General features: G+C 38.6%; 1 protein-coding gene across 2 annotated transcripts in view; it reads left to right on the top strand.

The window, feature by feature from the left end:
* Sbf2 (SET binding factor 2) overlaps window positions 1-24998 on the top strand; it is a 331059-nt gene that overhangs the window by 220409 nt on the left and 85652 nt on the right. For both annotated transcript variants that reach the window (XM_060367046.1, XM_060367047.1), the window contains exon 17: window positions 1070-1138. In XM_060367046.1, coding sequence (XP_060223029.1) covers window positions 1070-1138 — 69 coding nt within the window. The remainder of the gene's footprint in view (window positions 1-1069; window positions 1139-24998) is intronic.

Below are 24998 nucleotides of genomic sequence, written 5' to 3' on the forward strand. Positions count from 1 at the left end.
TTTTTACTTTAAATGAATGAGTGTTTTGCTAGTTTCTATGTATGTGTACCCACATAGACCAAAAGAGGGCATCAGGTGCCCTGGAGCCATGGCACTGGAGTAGTTAGTGTAACTCTACAAGCAGCTACAATGTCCCCAAGGTTCATCCATGTTACAGCATGTGTCAGAGGTACCATCCTTCTTAATATAGAATAATATCCTATTATGTGTATGTATATATCACATCCATATATAGTCACATATGTGCATATATAAATAAATACCAGTGCTATCTATTAGATCTTTTTTCTAAAAGACCTACTTATTTTTATTTTATGCCTATGAGTATTTTGCCTGCATGTATCTAAGTGCACCAAATCCATGCAGTGGCCGGGAAGGTCAGAATTGGGTGTTGGATTCTCTGGAACTAAAGTTACAGACTGCTGTGAGCTGCCATGTGGGTGCTGGGAGCCAAACCCTGTTCTATTAATCAGTAAGCCATATCACTAGCACTAGTTCTTGCCTTTGGTTCTTTGAGTTCATATTGAAATGTAAATAAGCTAGGACGTAAAGTAATTACATATGCATACTTACATATGTTTTAACTACCGCACTTTTCCTCAGCAGCTGCACCAGTTTATCTTTCCATTAAGAGTTTTTTATTCTGTTCTTCAACAACTCAGTGAGTTTCATCTTTTTATATAAAACTGAAAAAGAAAATGGTACTTGTAATCATTTGTAAAATACACCCCAATAAGAAAGATAGAAAGCTTGTATGGAAATAGTCCCTCTCTAAAAGCTTCTGTATATTAAAACACCTTTTAACACAGACTCTAAAAGAAAAGTAGCTGCTCACCAGTAAAGCATAAAAGTCGCATGCTTCCCTGTGTGTTTATACTTTGTTTCTAAATGAATGTGCTTCAGGAACAATATTTTTCCCTGGGTTTACCTAGCTATGCCTTAGTGACAACTTGAAATAAAAGGAAACAATTTCATAGGACCGTGACAGTGTAACCCAAACTTGGTAGTCATACATTTGTGATTCTGATAAATATCCTAATGATGTTCATTTGCCTTTGCTTCCTTTAAGGATTGTTCAAGTTTAGAAGAATATAACATTGCTGCAGCATTACTCCCTCTGACCAGTGCTTTCTATAGGGTAAGTTTATTTGGTGTATACATAAACTTGTTATGATTTACGTAAGTGTATTGTATTTGATTTCTCATGGTGTTGTGAGAATCTGTCCCCTTACCTAAGCATACACCTATAACCATATTTACTGTAACATTTATCACATTCCATGTATAGGAAGTACAGCATCAAACACTAAGTCATCATCATCTTCAGGTTCCACACTCCACCCTTTCTAACCAGCTTCACCTGAAACTATTCTAGATCAGGTTATGGGTAGGTTCACCCTGTCATAGAAAGTAAACCCCACAAAGCCAGGACATTATTAGTAGACACCTAGTGAATGAATGATATTCATGGAGATAGAACATAGAATTTATTGTCAATTTTTTAGACTGTTCAAAATGAATTTTATAATTCTATACATTATTATAACTACTGTTTATGCCATCATATAAGATATTAACTTTTTATGACAGTTTATTTTGCATCTCATGTATGATTAGGGGTAAGTAAGTGAGTAAGTGAGCTCATGCCATGGTATATAGAGGACAGCTTGCACTGGTTGGTGCTCTGTCCTTCCACCATGTCAGTTTTGAGAGTTGAACTCAGATCCAAAGGCTTGGGGGCAAGCATTCTTAGCCACTGAGCCATCTTGCCAACCCTAGCTCTTACAGCAAACAAATCTAGCAGTGCCTCTTTATTATCTTTTTTTTTTTTAAGATCCACATGCTGAATAATTGATTTAGTACTTCTTCTTAAAATAAGGAACAAGACTATGGCAACATATGACTTAGTACTGAGCCATCTGCACAGTCAGCTTCAGGAGGCAACAAGCTAAGAAGTTCAGCTAATGTCAAATTTAATTGTCAGATTTAATAATAAAAACTTACACTTTGGGTTACATTTATGGATTTCCTTTGGTTTTAGTGTTAGTTGATTCAAAGTTCCAGTAGAATTAGAATTTGTATCAGTCATTTGAACAGGGAAAGTTGTGTGGTTTGGGTTTTGTTTGGGGGGGGGTAGTTGAGGCAAGGTCTGTGTAGCCTTGTCTGACCCCGGACTAGATCTGTAGACCAGGCTGGCTTCAAACTCATGAGATCTGCCTACCAGGAGCTAATGCAAAAGGTGTGTACTACCATGCCTTATAATTGCATTTTATAATTTGCATTTTAATGCAAAGAACTATTAATAATTGTCTACTAAAATACAGTGAATTCTAAAATATGCAGGAATAGAATATAAGGCAGAGAAGCTACTAACTCCTAGGTTAAGTCTGAATACCCAAGAAAGAAGTAGACTTTGAAGAGGGCCTCTCCTGAGACTGTCAGGGAAGTATTGCTGTGGCCACTGGCAGAGTAAGATGCAACCAGCAAGCAGGCAACTGGAAACTACCTTCTGGAGTGCTGGCAAGACCTTTTTGGATTTCTATCTACTAGAATGCCACTTGTCTTCTAAGGTATCATTGAAGCTTCATGGGCAGCCATTCTCCAGAACACTACTGAAACTTCATGAGTGTGAGCTCTTCTGAGTGTCCCATACTCAGAAGCAAAAAAAAAAAAGACAGTCTCCAGAAGCAGAGCATGAATCTGCTTCTATTGTAGTGCCCCTTAGCGTCTCTGTTAATAGCCCTTGACATTATTCCCACTTACAAGGAAAGATGTTTGTAAGATGCATTTCTAGGATCACAAAGCAGGGCAAACAGATAGGAATTTAGAAGGAAGAATTCACCATGGTCAAGGAAGGTGAATCACACAGATTGTTGAATATTTTCTAAATATGCATCTTTTGGAAGTTATTTCTAGTGCATAACAGATTTCTCAATTCAGAAAGTAGATGTAAATTGCTTTAGCCTAGCCACAAATTTCTGTGAGCCGTCATATTTCCCAGCCACTGTAAACTCTTGGACTTGCTTACCATTGCCTTAGGGAATAGACTCAGCTGACTGATATTTTTTAATTTAAATTTTTATAAGCATGTATGTTCATATTTACTCCTCAACTCTTCCTTGATCTACCCAACTTTGTGACCTTCAAAAAACAAAGCCAATTTTTACTGCCCTAATATCCTTGGATATATGGTCTTCCACATGAGCATGGCCACATTCTTAAAACTGTCTCTCCCTCTCCTTAAAACCGTCTCTCTCTCTCTCTCCAAATGCAAAAGCTAGCATTTGTCAACTCCATAGCTAGGAGTGGGATTGTGTACCCAACTCTCATCTCTGTGCTGGGATCTGAACTGGTTTGGCCTTGCAACAGGTCTTAGGCATCTGTTACGAGCCTTAGTATCTGCTTTGGTACACTGCTAGGTAGAGTCTTTCTTCCTATTTTTTAAATATTTTAATAAATACTTTTTTACTCGAGAGGTAGCTCGGTAGTTAAGCGCACTGGCTGCTCTTCACAGGACCTGGGTTTGATTCCTAGTTCCCAAATGGCAGCTCACATCTCTCTGTAACTTCACTTCCTGGGAATTTGACACCCTCACACAGGCATACATACAGGCAAAACACCAATGCACATAGAATAGAAATAAAACAATCATTTAAAAAATTACTCCTTTAATCTCAGCACTTAGGAGGCAACAGACAGGTGGATCTCCATGAGTTTGAGGCCAGCCTAGTCTACAAAGCAAGTTCCAGTACAGCCAAAGCTATACAGAGAAACCCTATCTCGAAAAAAACAACAACAAAAATTATTCCTTAAAAAAAAACTTTCTTGAGCACCTCAACATATAAAATTACTATACCAGACAATGTATGAGCTACACTATTGATAGTACATTAGCATAGCCTCAAGAAACTTAATAGTCTTACGAATACAGTAGTGACTTAAAAAAAATTAGTCTGGTCTACAACACCACCAAGCCATCAGCATTTTCTTAAATAAATGTGTTATATATGCATGGTTACAGCATTCAAATAGGGGAGCTTTTGAGATAGTTCAGTTGTAAAAGCCAGTTGCCACCAAGCTTAATGACCTGAGTCCAAACCCTGGCACCTACATGGTCGAAGGACAGAGCCAACACCTACAAGTTGTCCTTTGACTTCCATGCATGCACCCTTACACACACATGCACACACACCAACCAAATAAATGAATGTAAACACTTTTAAAAATAAAATCCAAATATTATAGAAAAGTGTGAAATCTCTCTCTTTTTTCATTTTCTCTAAACAGTTTTTTTCTTTGAAAGAAACATTATAAGGCAGCACATACTGACAGTTTACCTGTCAGGCCTTTTTCTTTTTGAACTAAAGCCATAGGAACAGAGAGAGGCTATCATTTGGTGATCTCCAAGGCAGAGGCCATGGTGATTTCATGTATGGTTGTTTATGTTCTTTTAGAATATATAAGCCAAAAAAATATAGCAAGAAATGAAAGAACTGTAAAATTATGGAGAAATACACCTAAGATTGCTATGGTGCACAGACCTTTCTGGTGTGTACCAGAGATGTCTCTCTTCTCATGTGTTTCAGTTGAAGGATTGAATCAGTCATTGGGCTAGTGTTTTTTTGTTGTTGTTGTTGTTGTTTGTTTGTTTGTTTGTTTATAAAACCACTTGCCTAGTTCTTTGATATAGGCCAGTGTGCCTTGATTTAATTTGGTAAGTCTACAAGTGGCAGTGTTTTATTAGCATAAATAAGTTACCTGTCACTCTGTGCCTTGTGCTTGTGTAGTACAGATGGCGATTGTTATCCCAGCGAGTTCAGAGTGTGCGGCCTCTGGTAGTTAACTCCTTGACCAGACAGTGAAGTTACTGCTCTGCAAAGACTGACATAATGAGGGCAGGGGACAGACAGCTTGCTAGCTGCCATCTAGTGTTAGAAGTCTTCTGTCACTCCAACAAGAGACCTCATGCCCACTCCCCGACAGCAAAGAATCTGCTTTCTATTTAGCCTGCTCTTCGGAGGCATTTCTTATGAGTGAAGTCATGGATCTGTTCTTGTGTGTATCCATGCACATATGTATGTGGTGCATGTGCATACGTGTGTACTCTGGTTTTTGAGACTAGATAACAAAGCCAGGTATCTTCACCAGAGTCTCTCACTCAACCTGGAAATTACACACTTCACCCGACTACCCGGCCAGTAAGTGCTTTAGCAATATATGTTCTTCTGTATCTGCTTCTTTCACTGAAACCCATGGTATTAATCAGTATCTTTAGATCTCTTCGTTTTGCAATTAAAATTTTTTCAGCTAAATTTTATGGCACATACATACAGTGCCTGCGAAAAGCTGAGATTTGGAGGATCATGTATCATTTGTGTGTGTGTGTGTGTATATACATGTGAATGATATATATTATATATTTTATATATATATAATATATATCATGTGTATTTCTCAGTTTGAAGACAAATTTTATATTCCTTCATAATTTTGAAGGTTTTTCTTCCTAAATTTTAACTTTGGCATATACATCCTAATACGTGTGTGTATAAATAAATGTTTTTTGCTTAAGTATTATTTGCATAAGAGCTTACTACAAGTAAACTCAAATGGTGTAATAGGAAAATCTGTTGATGACCCTTTATGGACAAGCCTCTGCCAACCTGAGAAGCAGAAAGTGAACATGAAAGCATAGAGAGCCACAGAATTTCTTGAGTTCTGTTACGTGCTGTCCTTCCTGCCACTGCCAGGCCCTTACCAGTAATTCTGTCCCAGTCTCTGCCTCCCAAAATGGGAGCTAAGGTCCGCTGTGTTTCATGTCAAGTATTATTATCCCCTATAAAAGTCCATTTTTACCTAATAACATAGTGTGAAGAGTAGGTCCAGAGGAAGGCAATAGGGATGAGAGCCCGTGTGTAATGAGTTCTGCTATACTTGACCTTTCAACCCCCAACCACTACAGTGGGTTTGACAGAAGAGTATTTGTTTCAAAGGACTCCCTGCCCATGATAGGACTGTGTGTGATTACAAAACTCAGATGTTGTTGTTTTCATTCTAATAGTGCTTTACAATGAGTCACCATTTATGCAAATCTTTTGGGAGTTTTGCATAGAAATGTTGAATTACCATCACTCCTAGCCCCACACTCCCCAGCTATGTTCCTGGTCATATCCAGCAAGGATATTTCATTAAGCTTTAAACAAGGTCAGAAAATACTGATTAATTAGTGTTAAAATTTCAGTAACTATTATGTAATATTATTTATAAGTCTACAGTTTCTACATATGTATAACAAAAAAACGTACTAAGTGCTCAGAAGAACATGAAATACTTCATGTTTCTGCTTGAATACTGACCTGCTCTGGTTAATAAGGACAGTAGTTGTCCTACTGTAAAATTACACTTTGTAAGTAATTCTTGTGAAATCTAAATAAACCTTCTATCATAGTAGTAAGATCATTTCTATAAGAAAAATCTTACAGTAATATAGAGGACAGACATTTCATCAGTCAATTTTAATTGGTAAGAGACTACAAAGTAGGAAAAGAATTTTGTTTATCTCAGACTTCGTAGTCTAGATATATAACAGATCTCAAAGGATTATATTTTTGGCCAAAAAAAGTTAGGGAGGAGGGTGTGATTTAAGGTCTTCTTGCATCATTTTTTCTGATGTAAAAATCAAATATATTTTTTAAAAGTTAGCAGCTAAAGCGCTGGGAGTGAGAATGTCCACCAGCTTGACCTGGACACAATGGATGTCTGTTACAGCAAATATACTTCTGGAACCACAGAAAGTTAGAATGGAAGGAAAGTTAGTTCTTGCTTTTATTTTCCTCCTTCATTGTTTCCTTGTTCTTTACGCTGGATAGTTTCATGTCAACATGACACAAGCTAAAGTCATCTGAGAGGAGGGAGCCTCAGTGGAGAAAAGCCTCCATAAATATGGGCTATATGCAGGACTGTAGGGCATTTTCTTAGCTAGTGAACGATGGGGGAGGGCTCAGCAATTGTGGGTGGTATCACACCAGGGCTGGTGGTCCTGGATCTATAAGAAAACAGGCTGAGCAAGCCATGAGGAGCAAGCTAGTAAGCAGCACACCTCCATGGCCTCTGCAGCAGCTCCTGCCTCCAGTTTTCTATTGTTTGAATTCCTGTCCTCCTATGATGATGGACTATAATGTAGAAGTGCAAGCCAAATAAGTCCTTTCTTTCCAAGTTGTTTTGGTCATGGTGTTTCATCACAACAATAGTAACCCTAAGTAAGACACTGTTTAAGATAGTTAACAATGGGACTGGAGAGATGGCTCAATGGTTAAGGGCACTGAGGACCTGGGTTCAAATCCCAGCACCCACATGACAGCTCACAGCTGTCTATAACGCCAAGATCCGACATTCTCACATAGACATCCATGCATGCAAAACACCAGTGCACATAAAATAAAGGTAAATAAATTTTTAGAAAGACGAAAGAAAAAACCAGCATACCTCTCTTCTGTTTTAGCACAACCTCCTCTGTGTCTCACTTTCTCTTTCAAGTATTGAAGGACTTCCATTTTTCCCTACTACTCCTGAGAAACTATAAATTTTAATTAAGTCAGAACTACCATGTTTTTAAAGTTAGTTTATGTCCACTATTTAAACTAGTGATTTAAAATATTATGGAGTAATTTACATCAAATTAAAAAGATACCTATTATTGTGTTTTCTAGTGGATAGTTAACAAAATTTTTTAATTTTCTTGGATTTATATATTTTAATTGATGCCCCCTTTTTTAAAAAGACCTATTTATTATGTATACAGTGTTCTGTCTGTCTGTACACCTGCATGCCAGAAGAGGGCACCAGATCTCCTTATAGATGGTTGTGAGCTATTTTGTGGTTGCTAGGAATTGAACTCGGACCTCTGGAAGAACAACTAATGATCTTAACCTCTGAGCCATCTCTTCAGCCCCGATGCCCTTTTTTAAAAAATTGGGTTATATCTTGGTTACTTTTTAATTGCTGTGATCAAATACCCTGACAAAAGCAATCTTAGAGAGAAAGGGCTTATTTGGGTTTATAGTTCCGTAGGCCCATGGTGGTGGGGAAAGCATGGTGGCAGAAACTGAAGGCTGGTCACAGGCTATACTCAGGAAACAGAGCATGAACAGGAAATGCAGTCGGGCTATAAACATGAAAAGGCTTCCTTTAACAATGCACTTTCTCCAGCAAGGCTCTTTCTCCTAAAGGTTCCATGCCATCTCAATTTGGCCACCAGCTGGGGGCCGAGTATCCAAACACATGAGGCTGTGGAGGACATTTTATCTCTAACCCACAGCAGAGTATTTTTTTCAGTTCTTTTGTATTATGGCCAAAGGTTCAGAAAATTAAACAAGCTACTAGAACTATAGTAGTGCCTGACAGTTTAGTAGAACTGCTACCACATCCCTGGTGTTGGACAGTAAAGATGAACAAACAAGGTTCTACCCTTGAGAAATATATATACTTATGGTGATACAGTAAAAACTAATTGCCACATTAGTTACCTAGACCATACATAATCAATACACTGTAAATATACATTAATTCCCACTGATCCAAGGAACCCTATAAAGAAATTGTTAGGTAGGTTTGTGCTGGCAAAAGATACATGGGCATTGTTCTACAGGCAGGGCTGAGGTGAAGAACAAGCAAAGAGCAATTTGTAAATATTATAGGCAAAGAAAATAAGAAACCTACTGGGGATGTTGCTGGAGGTGGAGGCAGACGGAAAAGATACTTATTGGTTAGACTGTAACTGACCTGTGTGCCCAGGTAAGGGATTCCAGTGTAGTGAAAACAAGGGCTTACTTCTCTTTTTTATGACTAAAAAACAAAACTTTAAATAAATGAATAGCACAAACAAGATTTGAAGGACCAAATTTATTTACTAATGAAGACGCTTTAACTACCTTGGTGGACAACTTTCCTTCACCAGAATCTTCGTTTTCCTGTGCAGAACTCCGTAGTAGATGTTGTGGGTTGCAGTAGTGCCACAGACATGGCTTCTGCTGCTGGTTAGTAGATTGTGTGCTGAGGTAAGCAGGCGTGAAGACGACATGAGAAAATGGGAAATAATCTGAAGTTATACAGTGAATAGGAATGTGGCGTTTAAGCAAGCTAACCTGGGGTTGAAGCTCAGCTGGTGAGATGCTTGTCATACAAGCATGAAGACCATACACACATAAGAAGTGTCAGCTCATAGCCATAATCCTAACAGAGTAGCTGAGACACCAGCTTTCTAAAGAGCCACTCTACATGAATTGGTGAGGTCCGGGTTCAGTGAGTACACTGTCTCAAAGAAATTAGCTGAAAAGCCTGTCCCTGGCTTTCCTGAAACTCATTCTGTAAACCAGGCTTGTCTTGAACTCACAGAGATCCTCCTGCGTCTGCCACCTGAGTCCTGGGGTTAAAAGCATGAGCCATCATGCCCAGCCCTATCTGTTGTTGTTTTACTGATTAATGGCAAAACAGTAATCAATAATGTGCTGAAAGAATGGAGATGATGATGGCAGTGTTCATGAGAGTAAATACACATTGACCATTTTCTACTCTCAAGCATTACAGTTAAGCGCTAATTCATAACCATCACAGTAGCCCTATGAACATAGTTTCCATTTTACTTTTTTTTTCTGATTTTTTTGAAACAGGGTTTCTCTGTGTAGCCCTGGCTGTTCTGGAACTCACTCTGTAGACCAGGCTGGCCTTAAACTCAGATATCCACCTGCCTCTGCCTTCCAAATGCTGGGATTAAATTTGTGCACCATTGCCAGGCTTCCATTTTACATTTCAGAGATAGTATCTAGGTATATTAATTTCCAGGTTACATAGCTAAGAAATAGAAAAAGACCAGATTCAAACCTCAGAACATCTGTTTTGGCAGTACAGCATACTAAATATTTTGACCAGTCTTCTTCCCAAAGACCACAGCTAGCCATCAATAAAACCCAAGTGTAGAATAAAATGAAATGTTGTTTGTTCATTTGTTTCTTTGCTTGTTTTTCAAGAAAGGGATTCGCTATGTAGCCCTGGCCATCCTGGAACTATCTCTGTAGAACAGGCTGTCCTTGAACTCAGAGATACGCCTGCCTCTGCCTCCCAAGTACTGGGATTAAAGGCATCTGACAAATGTTTTTTAAATGTATAACTAAGATGTTATGCTGGTAGTGTGTAACATTTAAAATTTGCAGCTGTGCACAGAACCAAGAGCTTTTAAGACTGGGTGATACAGAAACTTATAAGCATATGAATACATGTAAGTTTAACAGTTTTTAAGGTTACAGTATTTTCTTATCTTTACTTGTTGGCCCTCTATACTGTGCTTTTTCTTATCTCACTAATTTTATTTGTAATGGAGTATTGGTAATGCTCAGCCACAGTCTGGGAGAATGGGTATACAGCAGTAAACATAAATGAAGATGGTTTATCCACATCACAAATATTACGTGCTTACCTACCTGCTATTCTCCCTGTTTTCACACTTATTATGTTGTTCTGTTATTAATATAGTTGTCAAAATAAGCTTCTCAAAACCTAAGTCACATATTTCTCCTTTCAACCTTTCTAGTTGCTTTTTACCTTACTCAAAAGCACTTCTTGAACTCACCTCCCTGATTTTGCCCTGTAGCTCTCTTGTCACTTTCTCTGTAAGGCCTGCCCTTTGAAGCTTACTTGAAATTCTGCCCATCACTCTCCAGCATTCCTACTTCTCCATCTCTACTTTTGTTTATGTGTATGTAATCCCATGTATTACTTTGCTTACTATATTTATTTTGTATCTTTTCACTAGGCAGTAACCTAGTTATTAGACACTAGAGTCTCAGAGCCTGGGTCTGAATAGCCCTGTCATCTTAAGTGTCATTTTATTTCTATATTAGTACAGTGTGTTTGGTTTTGAAACCCGGAACCCTATGTGTATTGAGCAAGTAGTATGTGACTGAACTACATTCCAAGAGCTTTTTTACTTTTATATTGAGTCAGATCCTCACTAACTTGTCCAGGCTGGCCTCAAATGCATTAATATTTGCCTCTGCTTCACAAGGGCTGGAATTGCCACCACACCTGACTCCCCAGTGTCTGCTTGTGAAGATGTTCCAGTGTGTCAACTCTACAGAGCTGCTAAGAGAGTTAATATGAGCACATGTGTTAAATGCTAGAGGCCACCAAATAGGAGTGCTTTGTTGTCATTATAACTTAACCAAAATCAACTCCGTCTACTCCCCTGTATCTCCTCCTGCATGTCATTAGAGGTGTCTGCTGCTTTTTTCTGAAGACCTGAGTATGATTCCCAGAACCCATATGGGAGGAGAAAACTGACACAGGCAAATGGCCATGTAACAACCTCCAAAGGGTACTTGGTACCACAGGAAACAAGATGGACACAGTGTTGCCAGATCGTCAGCTTTTCAGAGGACCCAAAGGCTGAGCATAGTGGCAATCTTAGGGTTTCTATCACTGTGATAAAATGACTGACTAAAATCAACTTGAGGAAGGAGAGGTTTTTTTCAGTTTACAGTTTCCACTCCCTAGTCCATCACTGAAGGGAGTCGGGCAGAGCCTAGAAGAAAGAGCAGGAACCTGGAGGCAAGGACATGGTATAGAGGCCATGGAGGAGTGCTGGTGTATAGGCCCCAGAACCACCTGCCTCGTGTGCCACAGTGGGCTAGACCCTCCCATAGCAATCAGTAATTAAGAAAATGCACCACAGACTTGTGTCCAGGCAATTCCTATGGAAGCATTTTCTCAATTGAGAATTCCTCTTCCATAAGCTCTAACTTAAGTCAAGTTGACTATCAACTATCCAGTCCAGTTAGTTGTGCATTCTTGCAGTTACAAAATTCAGGAAGTGGAGGTAGGAAAATCAAAAGTTAAAGTCTGCCTTGGGTAAATATGAGCAAGATTTTGTCTAAAAAGAAAATTTACTGCCATGGATTTTCTTGGTATTAATAATAAAATTCAAAATGAAATATCTATAAGCTACCAAGCTGTAGCTTGGGCTTTGTGGACCTATAGAGAAAACAAATAGAATTTGGATATTTTTAACTTCAGAGATAGATCTAATTTAAAATAAAAGTTTAAGAAACTTCTACAGAGATACCTATGACAGGAGAGAGAGAAACACAGAGTCAGAAACACAGAGAACTGTGTAGAACAAAATGGAGGAAAAGCAGACAGTAAGGCAGCACAGGAAAGCCATGTTGTGGATGAGGGGAGGGAGGGTCAAGCAGGCTGCAGAGTGTCTACTTGGAATAACAATCAAACGAAAGTTACTAATTTCATTACCTTTTAGAATATATATCGTTTAATATACTATGTAGTGCCATTAAAAATCAACTGAAAATGGTGAAAAAGGAAGTACAATGATATGTCAAAGCCAGATACTAATTTATCCCTCAGTAGCACAGAATTTCATTTATTCTGTTGGCCCCTCCAAGTATATTTTCTTTTTAGAAGACTAAAAAGAAAGGCAGATTAAACAAGTGTTTGACAATAAGAACAGTGCAGTCTCCTTCCTAATTCGGGGACAGCAGGAGCAGTGAGAGGGTGCCCAGTAGAAGGTCATGGAGAGGATGGAGTCTGCCCTTGCAGAGGACTTTATAACCCCAACCCACTTCTTGTCTCTCTTACAAGTATTGAGTTTATACATGAGGTTTCATTTCCTGCGAGTCTGCGGTTCATGTTTGTTTGAGTACTGGCAATGTTGGATGGGCCTCACCAGTAGAAAGCATCTTCTCCCTTTCCATAGCATGGAGGAAGGACACTGAGGTTTCAGAGTTCAGAAGTAACTTATAGCAGATTGCTTTCCAGATACAGGTTTAAAATTCCAAATGATAGGTCAGTGACTAGTGAGAAATAAACAAATTGTTACTTTTTAAGCCCCCAAGTCTTGGCAGTTTTTTTTTTTTTCTTGCAACAGTAAGATAGATGTCAATATTAGCACCTAGTAAATGCCATGGAAACATTAAGCAATATACTCTTAACTGGCCTTGTGTTAATGGAATTGTCTCTGAGGCCAGTTTGTGATATCCATGTTAATCGATGAAACTATTAGGTATATTTGGGAAAGGAAACTAGCATGAATTAAATGGTATTTCATTAGTTTCTCACTGGAGAGCAGCTTAAGAAATATTGACTAGTGTAGGCAGATCTTTTCAAGCGCTATCTTGAGAAGTTTCAGAAAAGCAGAACACCATATATAGAAGTGGTAACTGATGGTCCTGTGCTAAATTCATTGACATTACAAATATCTGCTAACATTGTGTAGTTGTATCCCTTCTGTGACTCAGACTATAGTATCACCATTAATGATATTCTTCCTCGTGGTTAAAATCAAGTTTTACTTGCTCTCTCCCAACACTTGTGGATTTTGTAGGAACTTCTCTACAAAATAACAATATACATAACAATTCAAGATTTCAAGATTAGTGGATAATGAAGTTTGTTTCTATTCAAGCATGCTCTAGAATGCATTTTCTGAAATTTTTTTGCCTGCTGTTTGCATTTTGAGTGTCTCTCAAAGTAAGAAGGCATTTGTATTAGACCAGAATTCTTATCTATTTGCGAGGTAATTAGTTTACCAATTAAACACTTGATGACTTTGACTCATAATGTAAAGATAATGTTATGTTACCAAGGAAGCTGTGGGGAAAGTACACGTTAGTGCTTCATTGTTTTCCTAGGGGAAAAAAAAAAAAGGTCATTTGTTAATGGAGGAAGTTAAGGAGAGTTGCAGACACTTGACAGAAGTGAAAACCTGTTCTCTTTTCTATCCAAGAAAGTTAACTGAAGCTGACATCGGAGTGTGCAGATGCCAAAGTGCAATCATGAGAAATCAACCCAGCAGGAGTGGAATTTGAGTCGTAAGAAAGGATTAAGATTTTGGAAAAGTATCTGGATGGCATCACTTTATTTAGAGCTGGTGAACTCATTGTGTGGTTGAGGGAGGTGCACCGCTGTGCAACAGTGAGCAATTACTTGTTGCTAAGACAACTCAGTGCTCAGGTTGAATGGCTTCGTTTTACTGCTTTAAAGCTTCACTGCGATAATACATTTTAGAATTACCACATCTCTTGTGCCCCCCCCAAAATATTCATGGTTACACTATAATGTATTCTTAGGTACCAGTGCTATACACAGTAAAACACATTCCAAATACAGATCCTATCTTACATAAGCATTGCATCCATTCATCTTTTACTTATTGTATGGTTTTCTTCTTGATATTAAAGTAAAACAAAACAAGATTCCATATTTTAAAATGCTATAGGAATACTTGCTTTGTCACAAAAAAAAAGTAGAATATCAGTTCTTTTATCTTTATGACTTATGTGTATGTGGATTTTTGTTTTTGTTTTATTTTGAAGTAGAATCTCACTCTGCAGTCCATCCTGGACTTAAACTCAGGATCCTCCTCCTAATGTTGACTTTATTGGCATTGTGCCAATAAAATATTCAGCTTGTTATATGAAATCTTAAAACTATCATAGAAGGGGCTGAAGTGATGGTTTACAGGTTAAGAGCGCTAGCTGCTCTTACACAGGCCCCAGGCTCAGTTCCCAGAACCCACATGGCTACTCACAGGTAACTCCACTTGCAGGAGATCTAGCGCCCTCTTTAGACCTCTGCAAGCATTGCACACGTGTGATGTAAATGCATAGCATCAGGCAAAACACATATACTCATAAAACAAAAATAAATAAGAATCTTAAAAAAAAAAATACCATCAATCCCAAATCGTTTTGTGTGTGTGTCCATAGTTAGTACTTGCCAGTGGCTTCTTTAAGCAGCAAATAGACTAGGACACACATCTTCGAGAGATAGGTAGAAATAAATTATAGATTTTCTGTTTCCTTGAATTAAATTTGAAAATCATACTTGCAGTTCAAGCCATGTGTTAAAAATGTAAAAAAAAAAAATCTACAACAAAACACTTAAATACCTCCTTTTAAGGTAATGGCAGTCTACTCACTCATTAAATGTGGAAAATGTGTGATGGCAAAGGTAATTTGAAATTACGCACAGGATGCCTAGGATGCCATGTTAAGGAGTTTAGACTAATATTATTCTCTGGTCTCTAAGGAGTATGCAATACTAAACTTTCAGGAACTTACTGCAATGAAATAAAGAGGCTTGAGAGATTGACAGGCTATTAGTAGGCTAACACAAAAGACAAGAACTCATGAGGCAGTTTAAAGGAAAATGCAGAAAGATGCTAAGAATTGCTAACTAAAAGCCTAGAGACCAGAGAATGCAAATGAGTGAAGCAAGCCAAAGGAAGAACAGGATTCCTACCTGAAGGGCAATTCAGCTCCAGCAACTGCAGCTATGCAAGATTGTTGTTAGCAAATCTTTCTTTTTTATTTTTTCAAGAAAATTATAAATTTGGACATTATATGAAATGTCTTCTTTTGGCTTAATTAGAAAATAAAAATCCTGGACAAGGGGTTCAGTAGGTAAATTTCAAATCCTTAGCAGCCATATAAGAGCCGAGCTTGGAGATGTATGCCTGTTATCTAAGCTGTGGGTTCGGGGGTGGGGGTGAAGACAGGCAGATCCTGGAGGATTACGGTCAACCTGACTAAAGGAAACAGTGAAACTCCAGCTTCAGGGTGAGACCCTGTCTCAAAATACAGAATAGAGGGATAGCCAAAGAAGACATCCAAAGTCATCGTCTGGTTTCTACATAAACAGTCCTGTTCTCTCCACTCTCTCTGTGAGAAACACTCTCTCATAAACCTCATAAATAACCAAAGCAACATCTGCAGGCTACATGCAGCTGATAACCTTCAGCTTCACAACCTCTCACTTTTAACTGTGACTATAAATTCTTATGGTGTCGTATAGTAGCTGTGCCTTGCATGAGAATGCCTGCATTGTTATGAGATATAATGAAGCGAGGGGAATACCTTTGGCAGCCCCAGCCAGGTGCATCCCCTGAGAAATTACCATGCAACAGATCTGGTGTAAAAGGGGTTTATTGGGGGAGGGGAGAGGATTGAGGATCTGGGGAAGGGATAGAGGTGGACAAGTGGATATGTAGACAGGCAGACAGATGGGGCAGATGAGGGCAGGAGGGGATGGGGGGCTTTTGCAAGGAACAGAGGAGAATGCCAGAACAGAGAGAGGTGGGGTAGCTGGCAGGTCCTTTTATCCGGCAGTACACACCTGGCACACTTGGTGGCAGCAGGTCATGATGTAAGCAGCTGCTAAGTCCCTGAGAACAGGCTAGTAGAATTGCCTGTACACTAACACCCACAGCTCATATATGAATACTCAGTCCCTAGCTGGCAGAACTGTTCTGGAAGGAAAAGGAGGTGTGGCCTTGTTGGAGGAAGTATGTCAGCTCCAGTGTCATGCCTGCTGCCATGCTCCCTGAAATGGTGGTCATGGACTAACCCTCCAAAGCTATAAGCAAGCCCCAATAAACTGTCTTTTGTAAGCTGCTTTACTCACGGTGTCTCTTCACAGCAATAGAAAGGTACTTAAGATAAAAGGGAAAATCCCTAAAATGGGAATCAGATCTGAATTTGAACTCCAGCTTACTCTGAGATCTTAAGCAAATGTCTGGGCTGAGGGTAAGTAAAGATAGAAGGAGGTGGTAGACACAAAAGCACCTGCTGGAGTGACTGGCATTTACTGAGTGCGTAGTGAGTGTTAGTGGAATGAAGGAAAGAATGGAGTTCAGCTGCAAGTTAAATGTCTGCTTCACCAGTTACTGCATGTGCACGGAAGTACGGAAGACACACAGCTGCTAGACTCACAGAACTTGGTCAAAGTTCCACACTCAGGCCAGCATTCATAATCACTATCCTCTACAACCTGTTATGGATCTGTATTCTCCTTTGCTATCTATAATTCTAGCTACAACAGGAAGCAGAAATCTGCCATTTACTGACTTTCACTTTAGGGAACATGTAAGCAAAATATATATGCACATCTAAATATATATACATGCATATATACACATAAATACATGTATGTGTTTTGGGGGCTGTTGAATGAACCTAAGACCTCACACATGCTAGGTAAGTGTACTACCACTGAGTTATGTTTCTGACCCGAAGCAAAATACTTTTATAGCTTTATCTGTGTAAATTGTTTTTCCTATCTAATCAAAGCAAAGATTGCTGCCCCTTCACAATGGTAAAAGCATTTTGACCCGGATTAACAGTGGGAGAGAATGTCCTCTGTGAATATTCCAGAGATTTTTTTTTTCCTGTATTTTTTTATGCGCTTCCACCTCCTTGGGGCTCCTCAATAGTTCTGGTCCCTGCTCTGGTAATTACATGATTGCTTAATACTTACATTGATTTTTCAGCCGACTTCCTGGCCTTAGGATGGAAATTAGAAAGTTTTGAGGTACCTGCAACATGCTATAATTGGAAAATGCAAAACTTGTGACTGTGTTTATGAGTAACAAAAACACAGATTTTTATCAACTGCCTGTCCACAAAACAAGCTTTGCAAGTAGACTCTTCTCTGGTTTAATTTTGCTTAGGCAGCACTCTTTCCTTTATAGTAGTCAGCATTGTTAACATTTTTGAGAAGTCATAGACTTGATGGGGATCTGTGGGGGAGCTGCTGAATTACAGAAGAAATTATTGCAGCGGAAAGTGAATTGTGTGCTATCATAAACACTTGGTGACTCAGCAGATTCCCTTTTTATCTGAAGTGCAAACATTTTGTTTTTAATTTTTTTCTAGCTTTACAGTTGTCCTTGCTGTTACTGATAGGTTTTTCCCATGATTTGAGAGATGGAAAGAGAAACAACTTTTGAAGGTTTTGAGTACTTGATAATGAAAGCAACAGAGTGCTGTAGTGTTGATGGTAGGGGACTGCAATGAACAATCAGAAAATATCTGAAATGCCTGGAGGAGATTGGTCTGTTTTCTTATACTTTTAGATGATAATTACAGCTAATAAAATTAGATTTAGAATTGAAATCTTAGAAGCAAACCTGAATTTCTCTGTGTATCTCTAATATCTGCAGGCAGCAACAGGACTGAGATAGGTGTTTCTGAAAATGGATATCAGTAAATGATAAGATTTTTCTGGGCTTGATAGTGTAGCTCATTAATAGAGTACAAAGCATTGAAAAAGACAGAATCAATATTATAAAAATAACTATATTAGCAAAAAGCAGTCTACAGATTTAATACAATCAATATTAAAATTCCAGTGACATCCTTCACAGAATTAGCAAAAACAGTCCAAAAATTTATATAGGCAAAGCAATCCTAAGCAGAAAGAGCAATGCTGGAGACACTACAATACTTTATCTCAAAATGTACCACAAAGCTGTAGTAGCAAAAAACAGTACGGTGCTGGCACAAAACAAACACATAGACCAGTGAAATAGAATAGAGGACCCAGAAGTAAACCCATACAACTACAGCCATCTAACTGTCAAAAAAGTTGTAAAAAACATATGTTGAAAATAAAGCATTTTTAACATTTAGTACTGTAAAAACTGGTATCCACCTATCAAAGAATGAAACTATCCCTATCTCCCATGATACACAAAAGTCAACTCAAACTGGGATCAAAAATTTTAATGTGAGACCTAGAAACTTAGAAAATGCTAAGGGAAAACCTGAATTAATAAAAGATACTCCAAGATATAAGTGTAAGTAGGGATTCCATTAGGAAATAATCCCAAGAACTGGTAAATAGAATTAAATGAAATTTAAAAGCTTCTGAACAGTAAAGAAAACAATAGCAGAATGAAAAGACCTGTAGAGTTGGGGAAAGTCATTACCAGCTATCCATTACACAGGGCCTTAATGTCTAATAGAGAGAGAGAATTGCTAAAATCAAATACCAAGATTAATAAATACATCATCTAATCAGTAATTGAGCTAATGAACTTCAGGCAGTTCTGAAAGGAAGAAATACAAATTACCAAAGTTCATTTGAGAATGTATGCAATATCTGTAGTATAAAAACTGCTTTAAGGTTCCATCTCACCCCATTCGTAATGGCTAACAAAGAAAACATGACAGCAAAGATTGACAAGAATATGGGGAAAGAGAAATCCTTACTCACTGCAGGTAGAAATAAGCTGGTAAAGTCAATGTGGAGGGCTCCTTAAAAAAAAAAAAAAAATTAAAAATAGAACTACCGTATTACCAGCTAAGAGCTGGAGAGATGGCCCCATGGTGAAGATTGCTTGCTCTTGCAGAAAACCTGGATTCAGTTCCCAGCGTCCACATGGTAGTTCACAACCATAACTCCAGTTCCTTGAGATCTGATGCCTTCATCTGACCTCTACAAGTACTAGGCATATCCATGGCACACATACAGCAAGCAAACACTCTTCCACATGAATTAAACAAAAGTACCACTGTTAGGTATCTACTTGAAAAACTCTAAGGGACATACTATAGAGATACTTGTACATCCAGTGTTTATTATAGCACTATTCAAAATAGCTTGAAATGAAACAGTCTAGATAAAGAAAATGTGGTATATACAATAGACATTTCAGCCATAAAGAAAAATGAAATCGCATTCTCAGGAAAATAGGTAAGACTGGAGATCATGTTAAACTAAATAAGCTAGGCTCAAAGACAAATACCACATTTTCCATATGTATGTGTTGTAGGTCATGAAACCAGAAACAGGATCATGAGGAGATGGAAGAGATATTAAGGGAAGAAGTAGAAAATATATTAATGAGATATGTATTAGTTACTTTCCTATTGCTCTGAAGAACACCATGACCAAGGCAACTTATAAAAGAAAATGCTTAATTGGGTTAAGGTTTCAGAGGGCTAAGAGTCCAGTCCATCATGGTCAGGCGCTGTGGCAGTAAGCTGAATTCATGCTAGCTGGAGCAACTTCAGAGCTCACATCTTGGCCTGCAAGCAGGACACAGAGAGAATGCACTGGAGATGGTGGAGATCTTCCGAAGCCTTAAAGTCTATCCAGTGACACACCTCCTCTAACAAGGCCATGCGCCTTAATCCTTCCCAAACAGTTCTTCCAACTGGGGACCAAGTATTCAAACATATAAACACATGAAGGCCATTCTCCTTCCAACCACCACAGGCTTCATGTAACAGAAAAGCAGAAGGTAATACTTTTGGAGAGGAAGAAAGGGACTGTCGGGGATTAGGGGTTTGGGGATATGAGGGAAGGATGAAAAGGAACAGTATAACTTAATAACAACTGTTTCTCGTTGTTATATGTTCTTATCTACATTTCCTATATTTTATACACATATTAATACGCTTATTTAATCATCTTCCCTACATTTCTCAATTTTGTTTAGAGTTTTTTCATCTTTGTTCATGAAACATTGGCTTACTTTTAAATTTTTAGAGATACATACATACATACATACATACATATTGTTAATTCTGTGATTCACTGGGAAAAAAAAAAACAATTCCACCATTTTAGGCCAGATTTGAAGCAAGCTTTATTAAATATTAAAAGACTGTGGTCAGGACCACTCCCTGGAACTTCCAGCTGAGTGGCCCTGAGACATGTGTTGCAGAGATTTATAAAGATAAACCTAAAGGCCACTGTATTTTCCCATGAGGCTTCTGTTCTATTTTAAAAACGACAATGCCAGCATCTCAGGAGGGTATCATGGCTCATATATGGAGGTCAGAGGATAGCTTGAAAAGAAGAGGTTCTGTCCTTCCACCATCTGAGTCCTGGGAGTTGAACGAAAGTCATCAGACTCGGTGGCAAATCTATTTAACTTCTTTAGCCCGTTTGTAACTAGAGTAGGCTGGGTTTGGTGCTCTGCTCTTCATCATACATGAGTTCCTTATATGAATGGAATCTGTTGTCAGATGAACAGTTTGCAGATATTTTCTCTTCCATATAGGTTGTCTTGTAATTCTGTTAATGCCTTGCTACACAGAAGCTTTTGTGTTTGATATAATCCCATTTGTCAGTTTTTACTAATGTTGCCTATTCATTAGGGTCCTAACTGACAAGGCACTGTCCATACCGCTGTCTTGAAGTTTCCCCTGTTTTTTCTTGGTAATCTCATAGTTGTAGGTCCTTAATCCGTTTGTGAGGTTTTGGTGAAACCATTGGGGTCTGGGATTTTTTGTTGTTTTGTTTTGTTTTGTTGCAGAATATTTTAAACTGTAACTTCAGTTCTTTAGATATGCTATTCAGGTTTTCTCTTTCCTAAGTAAGGTTTGGAGATTGGTCAGGGTGTGTGTGTGTCCGTGTCTCTGTCTGTGTGTCTGTGTGTGTATATGTTATATATCCCCAACTGATAACAGGTATGTGCGACCACTCCCAGAAATATTTGATAGCTTATATTGTGATTTATAATAAATATATTTTATTTCCTATTTCTTGGCAGTTTTCAGAACCTTCAGAATCTCTGTTACTAGTGAAATGGCTGATGTCTGGAGGCTTCTAGGCACCTGTACATGGAGTTGTCAGGAGAAGTAACTGATTTAGAGGGTTGGAATTTTCATCCCATGCAGAGAAGGCAAGGAACTTAATGTTTGGCTGGTCACCAATAAATCACATCTCTATAATGAAGCTTCTGTAAAGAGCCTGAACGGCTAGGGCTGTAGTTCAGTATCTAGCAAGCACGCTGTCCTGCGTTAGATTTTCCCGCATGGTGATGGAGGAGGATGGGGATAAGGGTTGAAGAGCTTGCAGATTGCTGAACACAAATATTCACATGCCAGGAGTATAGCACACCCTAACTCTCAAGAGAAAGAAGTTCCTACATTTGAGACCCTTTGGAATCTCACTTTATGGATCTTCTTATCTAGATATTTGTTTATATCCTTTAAAGCATTCTTTGTAATGAATCAGTAGTAGTGAGTAAAGTGACTCCTTCAATTTTGGGAGCTATCCATTCTAGCAAGTATTCAAACCTAAGAAGGAGTTTTGGGGAATACCTAATTTATTTCCTATCCATCAGTGCTACTAAAGGCTTGTACTTGTAATTGATATCCAGAGATGGGGGTAGACTCAGAGGTTGACCCCGTAATATGTGGGATATGATTAACTCCAGGAAGATAGTACTAGGATTTATTGAATTAGAACTTGAATTATAGAATTGACTAGTGTGGGATTAAATATCCAACTGTCAGTTGGGATTGAGGCATGTGTCATCACTGCCCAGCATCTTGCCTTTTCCTTGACTTTTTTTTGTTTTGTTTTTGAGGTGGGGGTTGCACGTGTTTGTGTGTGCAGATATGTTAACTTTTCCTGGGAAAATGTGAATGAATTTTTTATTCACCCCAGAAAGGAAATAGATAATAAACCAAAGTAATAGTTCTACCAAAGTCTAACTTATTGGGATTGCTTTAGGAGAATATGGGAGGTTCCTTGCAGGAGAAACCCTAGCCTGGCATGATTGGTGATTCATGAAAGTTGTATTCCTAGAGCTCCCTTGGCTGCATAGTTTCCAGGCAACTTGGTCTCAAAGTATACTCTCCCTAGCAGTTGTTACTGTAAGATTGGGAAGGGCCCTTGTCTATGTTACAAGTTAGAGGAACTTCCTAAGACTGCTAAATAGTTTGCTTCCTAAGCCTAAGTTTTGTTCCTGTCCTGAATCTTAAGGAGTCTCTCATCCTTATGGAATGTTTCAAATCAAAGGAAATTGCTACACAGCTGTGGGGGCCCTTGTATACCTGCATAGTGCTCTAGGTCAGGGTCTTGTCTCTTTCTCAGTTGTTTTCTGACTCCATTTTTGAGACATGGTCTTTAACTGAACCTGGAACTTGCTGATTTGGCTGGCCAGTGAGAAATCGGAGCCTCTTACCTCCACCTCTAATGTGACAAGATTAGGCATGTGGCATCACACCTACCTTTACACGTAGGAGCTGGGTCCAAAACCAGGACCTCATGCTTGTCTTCAGGTGTGTTAACAAGGTACTGGCCACTTGCCTTCTTTCTCTCTACAGTGAGCGTTAAAGTCACTAACTCTGTAAGGAGCAACTACTGAAGAAACTCAGAATAAACTGTGCCGTGTGTGTGTGTGTGTGTGTGTGTGTGTGTGTGTGTGTGTGTCTACTTCTCCAGCCTCAGGATTATGTGCATTGCAATGCTGTATCTTTCTTTTATGTGAGGGCTAGTCACAAAAACTCAGATCTCCATACTTAAGCCCCAGGTACTCTAAACTGAGCTATCTCCTCAGCCCCCCAAATAAGCTTTTTTTTTTTTGTGGCGCTGTAGAGACGCTTGCAAGTACATGTAATGAGAGAGCTACAAATAGCCCACCAACTTTTTTCATTTTCTATACCATGGCACATTCTTGCTTTTTATCTATCATACATGTTGCAGTTTGGCCCCAGAAATTATACCTTGTTAGGATCTGTTATTTGTATTGTATTCTGTCAGTGAAGCCTTTTATCCTTTCCGCTCACAATGCTGTTAAAAGCAATTATTAGGTCAGTCAATATCACATTTGTGTCATTTCCCCACAAAGATTTTAGAAACTTTGTACATAGGAACATTATAATGTGTGACATTCAGTTAATGAAAATATATAAGCACTTGAAGATAAGTTTGTTTTTTTATTAATTTCTAAACATAAATTTAAGACTCTCTAATTAGCACTCAGGGAGGCAGAGGCAGATAGTTCTCTGTAAGTTCAAGGCCAGCCTGGTCTACAAAGCAAGTCCAAGGCTGCACAGAGAAATCCTGTCTCAGAAAAAGAAAGAAAGAAAGAAATTAAGAAAGAGAGAGAGAGAGAGAGAGAGAAAGAAAGAAAGAAAGAAAGAAAGAAAGAAAGAAAGAAAGAAAGAAAGAAAGAAAAGAAAAGAAAAATTCTAATTAAATATTTAAATTCCCAAATTCATAAATACATTATTGAAATAAAGGTCAAATTAATATACCACTATAATGATAAAAATAACAATATTTCCAAAATTGTCAGGAGTAAGATGGAATCAAGGGTTGATTCTGGTTGTGTGCATGCATGTGTGCACATACATATGTATGTACATGCTCACATTCAAGGTAAAACTCAGGATTCTGTGTGCGTTAAGTAACACAACAGTTGATTCTCCTTTTCTCATATGGGTATATAGAACTCACCAAACAGTTGTTGACAGGAACTTCTTCTGTATGCCAGTTTCTCCGGTGCGAGTGCTTGAGAGAGTGATGCCCAATAAAAACATGCTGTCTGCTCCTAATGATGAGTTCCCACCCATTGCCCATCAACAGCTCTCACACCGAAGAGGACAAGGCCAGCTGTCCCCTTAGACAGTACCATCTGTGGAGTATTCTTGCCAGCCAGTCCTAAATGTAACCAGACCATTAAGACATTGCCAATTCAGAGGAAGCACAGGGACCAAAAAAATGTTAAACGATAACACTCTGCTGTAGTCAACAACTACTATAGGATAGATAAATGGTCCTGCTGAGAACATAACATCAAGTAGAACTGATCTGAGTGATGCTCAGACTAATACTAATATGTATCCTTATTTGGATCCTATCTAAATTAAACAAGACTGTGAAAGTAGCACTGAAGAAGAGGGAAAGGGCGTTTTCTTATACTTTAAAGACATTTGGAACTTCAAATCCCAAGCTGGGATTTTACATTAAACAGCTCTTGTTATTATTTTGAATAGTGGATTTTCAGAAACTCTGCATGAAATAATTTGTTAATTGAGTTAACCGATCATTGGCAGACACAACATGTTATTGGCACAGGTGACAATAGGTGTCACCACCATATTTCTTGATACTCTCTCATATATCCTACCATAAACTCTCTCAAGTATTCCATACACTGCTAAGCAATGTTGACATTCAAACAGGCATGGGGGCATGCCTATAATCACGACATTTAGGTGGAGGCAGGATGATGTGACTTCAAGGAGAGTTTTGGCTACAGACCCAGTTTGAAGTCCGCTAAGGCTACGTGAGACCTGACACTGAAACCAACAATCACACGATGGCAGTTGACTTGTGTTTTGGTGTCTGTGCCCCATTGTCTGTTTTAGCCAAGGCCTTACCTGGAACAGAGAAATGCTGTATAT

Source organism: Meriones unguiculatus, chromosome 14 (genome assembly GCF_030254825.1).
Source record: "Meriones unguiculatus strain TT.TT164.6M chromosome 14, Bangor_MerUng_6.1, whole genome shotgun sequence".
NCBI classification, from domain to species: domain Eukaryota; kingdom Metazoa; phylum Chordata; class Mammalia; order Rodentia; family Muridae; genus Meriones; species Meriones unguiculatus.